Here is a 5450-nt window from a genome sequence, read left to right as displayed (position 1 = left end):
TGTTTTCATTCTCAGTATAACTCCCAGACAACTGCAAACATGTCAAAAAACTACTGGACGAGTCAAAATCATTTCTTTGATAGATTAAGTCATTTTAAAACCGTATGATAGTAAACAATTTTTATATTGTTTTAGTGACTTTGATATAAATTAGCACAATTCGAGCTTTCAATAGTTCGGTGATTTTTGTGAATACTGGGGCATATTGTTATTTATTTACTTTAAATGCGAAAAAGTGTATACATGAATTATGCATTTATTTATTGATAAACATTAGCAAAATTCGCTGGTTCAATACATGGACATATTTTTATTAAGTTTAGTTACACATGAATTAAAAAAGACAGCGCGAAAAGTGCTGACAACTACCGTTAAAATAAAACTACCGTAAACAAGGATTTCGTAACTACCGTCCTTGACACTACCAAACCGCTTCAGCTATGTTATGAATATGAATAATAGAACGAGTTCCTTCGTAAATATTTACTTTTAACTCGTGTACTTACCACTTATAGTCGGAGATAGGCTTGTGTATGGTAGAAGGAGTGGATTATTCGGAACATCTCTTAGTTGGAGATAGGTCTGTGTATGGTAGAAAGAGGCGTGGATTATTCGGAACATCTCTTAGTTGGAGATAGGTCTGTGTATGGTAGAAACAGGCGTGGATTATTCGGAACATCTCTTAGTTGGAGATAGGTCTGTGTATGGTAGAAACAGGCGTGGATTATTCGGAACATCTCTTAGTCGGAGATAGGTCTGTGTATGGTAGAAAGAGAAGTTGATTATTCGGAACATCTCGTAGTCGGAGATAGGTCTGTGTATGGTAGAAAGAGAGGTGGATTATTCGGAACATCTCGTAGTCGGAGATAGGTCTGTGTATGGTAGAAAGAGAAGTGGATTATTCGGAACATCTCGTAGTCGGAGATAGGCCTGTGTATGGTAGAAACAGGCGTGGCAATCGCGACATCTCGGAGTAATTTCCGTGAATCTTCGGAAATATATCACCTCGAGTGTATGCATGGAGGGGCACGTGGTATGTTCATGAATCTAGGTTAAAACGGCCCTAGTGCAATAACGGCCCTAGTAAAAACGGCCCTAGCGTCAGAACGGCCCTAGTTAAAACGGCCCTAGTTTTAAATAGCCATAGTAATAAAATACTTTTAAAGACATATGTACTTAATATGTTGTTAATTTAATTTGTTGAAATTGATCAGCCAATGTATATGTATAAGATAATGTACATAATATATATATTTATTACCGTTTTCACATAATTTTAATGTTATCGTTGTGAAACGATTAATTTCATTATGTTCAAATGTATAGATACGACATAGATACGGATAAATAATTAAGATTAATTTTCATAATAAATACTTTATATGAGGGTGTCTGCCAACAATGTAACCGTTAGCTTGTTGGCTAATTAGTTACATTGCTGCCCAGCTCTTGCCACGTGGAGGCCCCTCTACAAGAGCCACGCGATTTTTTTCCCAACAATTAATAAATTACACAGAGTCCAGAAAGTCAAATTAATAATGTACGTTCTAACAGAAGGGTGATATTCAGCATAGTAACAAATGTCTATATATAGTCTAAAAGATGTGATGGAGTTTCAGGGAGTTGTACATATGTACCACAGTCTACTCCAGGACCACAGGACGAGGGGCGTAGACATCTCCAATCTTCTTTAAGAAACTGGGACGTGGTCAACTCATCGTGGTCGTACTGGTCCCACATGGTGTGTACGCGACCCTGGATGCGTCTGAAGGCGACTCTCTGATGACGTTGAAGCGCATTCTTCGACACCAAACGCTGTTGGATGGTCACCAGTGTAGCCTCCTTCAGCAGCAGCGGAACCAGCATGTAGAAGGGGAGGTTGGCGCGTCCAGCCTTGCCGTTCAAGCGATGATGCCAGCCTGAAAAAAAAACATTAAATTGTATTAGACATGGAGATGCATCAATATATTTCTTATTGTCACTTTATGTATATATATATATATATGTATTTATATTCAGTACGACCAATTATTCATATTTTATTATGAATTACTACTTCTCTTTCTTTATATATATATTTAATTTATTTGAAATACTGGGGTATTTAACATGACTAAAAATAGCACATCTTTACATCATACATACCTTCTACATCATTGTTGGTTCGCACCGGCTGCCGATAGACGCACCAGTTCGTCGGCGACCAGACGCGGCTCCGGATCCACTGGCTGTCGATGTAGCTTACCAAGTCCCTCAGTTCCGGAGTGTTGGCCCTCGCTGATAAGTTCCGGAAGGCTGGCTCTATCTGGGCAGACGGAAGAAAGGGCAAAGCTAACAACTGTTTCAAATGCTCACATAGGGTAAGAGAAAAAGAATCGTTCACTCTCTTTTGGTGAAACAGGAGATCTCGAACCTCGGGATAAGATTTTATACCTTTTGTTTGACAACTTAAGAATTTTACTCCTTGGTTTGTTATCCTGTCTCGGCCCAAAGGGGTTTTATGATTTTATTACTTTTTAATATTCAACCTATATATTTTTTGTGTGATATATTGGTTCTTTGGTAGTATGCGTTAACGTTGGAAAAATAATACTGTATTATAAGTCCTAGGCCAATCAAATATAACCTAAAGATCCTTGGAGAGTCTGAAAAGAGTGTCCTCTACCGGATGTGGGGGAAACTTCTATATGTAGGGTCTTTAAGTCCAAAGTCATGTCTAATCATCTTACGAGGTTTTGAAATATTAAGTTTGGGGAGTCTAATTGATACATACCAGTCGTCAGTGTTCGCTTATTTATATATACCTTTTAATATTGGAAAATACAGAAAAACATGGTTATAATTAACCTCTGGAGAACAACAAAACAACCTTGTTATACAAATATACTTTCAGTAGTTTGTTATATGCACACGGCGGTGGCCGACTGGTTATGATGTCTCTGACTTAATACCACAAGCCCTTCACTACTGGGTCACGAGTTCGAATCCAGGTAATGCCAGGTACAGGCCGCTGGTCAGTGGCTTTTCTCCGGGTACTCCTGCTTTTCTCCACCAACAAACCTGACACATCCTAACACGACCCTGACTGTTAATAGGAGGTTGAACAAATGAAACCCAAACCCATTATATGTAAACACACATTTACAGATATTGTATAGGAATATTGACAGGGACTGAAAATTACTGTGTGCTATTGAACTTAATTGTAAGAATGTTCGTTATGAAAATGTTTTACTGTACATACACTAGTTATTGTTATTTGGACTTGTAGGCCTAAACTTAAACATACATGTAACCACATGTGGAGTGTTGTAAATTAATTGTTTATGGAACACTAAATAGATAGGGAGGAGCTGGAATGTGACTGGGTGTTATGTTTTAAATGAAACCTGTAACTATATATAAGGTATAATTTAAGCCATATAGTTATAAGTTATGATCAACCACAACATGTGGTCATATATAATTCTTAAATGAATAAGTGGCGTCTTCCAGTTATAGGAAATAAAACAAGTGTGGAAAGGGTACTTGCATGTCCACAAATAGATTCATATATGAATGGGCAGAAGAATTCAATCCATTTTCTGATTTTATACCCAGTTATCTTTATTTCTTCAGTTCACAAATTCAGATATCTGTATTAACAATACATATACTCTTAAATATTTTCATATAAAATACAGATATCTATATTTAATGCTATTAGTAATATTATACAAATATCTGTATTATATTACAGATATCTGTAAAATACAGAAATGTTACATTTCTAAATTCAAAGACATATTTATTTAAAATAAATTGAAGTTATCTGTAATTGAAATAAAGATATCCGTATTCAATGGGTATAAATATGCCATAGTACCTTACAATAAGAGTTATTTGATTAAAAGAATTGATGGTGGTCTACAAAGGATCCTTTTCATGTAGTGCATTCATGCTGATAGCTACTCGAGGGTTTACTATAGCTGACATTATATCCACCTCTGGACTATCTCATAGTTATAGCTGTTGAAGTTGAACGTTACTACAAACTAGTAAACTTATATCCATAGTATCCTAATAAATTTGGTATCCATCTACATGTATATAGGCCCTATGTTTCCTCTGTGTTCTATGTCTCTACATAAAAAATATTGACTGATTGGAGTTCAGTCTGCAATTATCTGTAGCCAAGGCGATACAAATGAATTTCACAGGTGACATGACAAAACTATCAAACATAAAGAAACGTTTGTATGGTCACTTTAATATCTGCAATTTCAAATCGATGAATAGTTAATCAAATACGCGTATTATATCAATTTCACACAGACATCTTCCCATGATATGAATAACAATGACGGCGGTTGCAAAGTCTCCTAACTTTACAACGAATACCACAGGGACCTGGCACGATTTTTTTAAAACTAACAGTATATAGGTATGTATATTATAGTATCAAGGGTATGAACTCGGCGGTCGAGAAAAACGGACCTATTTTTTTAAAACCGTGATTATTTTAATAAATCGGTTCTATACAGCATTGACGGATATCTTACCTTAAAGAGAAATAATTTATCTTTTCATTGAGTGCTTGATGAACAAAATTGGCCAAGTATTGACGAAGTTTTGGCTTGATGAATCGGGAAATTTACGAAAAATATGCTAGGTAGACATTTCCCTGTCCGGTCGAAATGTCGTCTCGGCTTTAATGGGTACCTCAAAAACCAAGCCAAAATCACAAAATCTACGCTTGTGGTGGTAAACAGTACCCATAACTGTGTTCATCCACAATGTCCTTTGGAGGTGTCATGATCCGTACTTTGTAGAAACTCCATTTAAACATCGTGTAGCTCACTTACTTTAACCGTCACCGCCATGTTCATTTGTTCTTCGGAATGCTTCTCGAGTTTACATAACTTGACTACAATATGCAAATAATGTAGTGTTATGCTTGTGGGTAAACTCGAGAAGCGTTCCGAAGAACAAATGAACATGGCGGTGACGGTTAAAGTAAGTGAGCTACACGATGTTTAAATGGAGTTTCTACAAAGTACGGATCATGACACCTCCAAAGGAGATTGTGGATGAACACAGTTATGGGTACTGTTTACCACCACAAGCGTAGATTTTGTGATTTTGGCTTGGTTTTTGAGGTACCCATTAGAGCCGAGACGACATTTCGACCGGACAGGGAAATGTCTACCTTGCATATTTTTCGTAAATTTCCCGATTCATCATTCTTATTAGATACATGAGTTTGAAACACATAAGTACCATTCTTATTAGATACATGTACTTATTGTACATGCTTGTTGTAGAGTCTGGGTAAACATGTACACCGGTTAGAAAAAACTATATTCCATACATACATAGTTAAACATTTTATGAAGAATTTAATTTGTTTATGTTTATATGTCCTTGCTTTTATTATGTCCATCAATATATTCTTTTTAATCAAAATAATT

At 36.2% G+C, this 5450-nt stretch overlaps 1 protein-coding gene across 1 annotated transcript; it reads right to left on the bottom strand.

Annotated features, from left to right (window-relative positions):
- Window positions 1-878: 878 nt before the first annotated feature.
- On the bottom strand, window positions 879-4862 carry LOC138305858 (uncharacterized). The gene is made up of 3 exons (XM_069246120.1): window positions 4845-4862; window positions 2146-2386; window positions 879-1919 (listed from the first exon to the last, which is right to left on the bottom strand). The coding sequence occupies exons 1-3, from the start codon at window positions 4860-4862 to the stop codon at window positions 1585-1587; spliced, it is 594 nt and encodes a 197-aa protein (XP_069102221.1). The 3' UTR covers window positions 879-1584.
- Window positions 4863-5450: the final 588 nt, after the last annotated feature.

The sequence above is a fragment of the Argopecten irradians genome, chromosome 13 (assembly GCF_041381155.1).
Source record: "Argopecten irradians isolate NY chromosome 13, Ai_NY, whole genome shotgun sequence".
Taxonomy (NCBI): Eukaryota; Metazoa; Mollusca; class Bivalvia; order Pectinida; family Pectinidae; genus Argopecten; species Argopecten irradians.
This window is presented reverse-complemented; position numbering and strand designations above follow the sequence as displayed.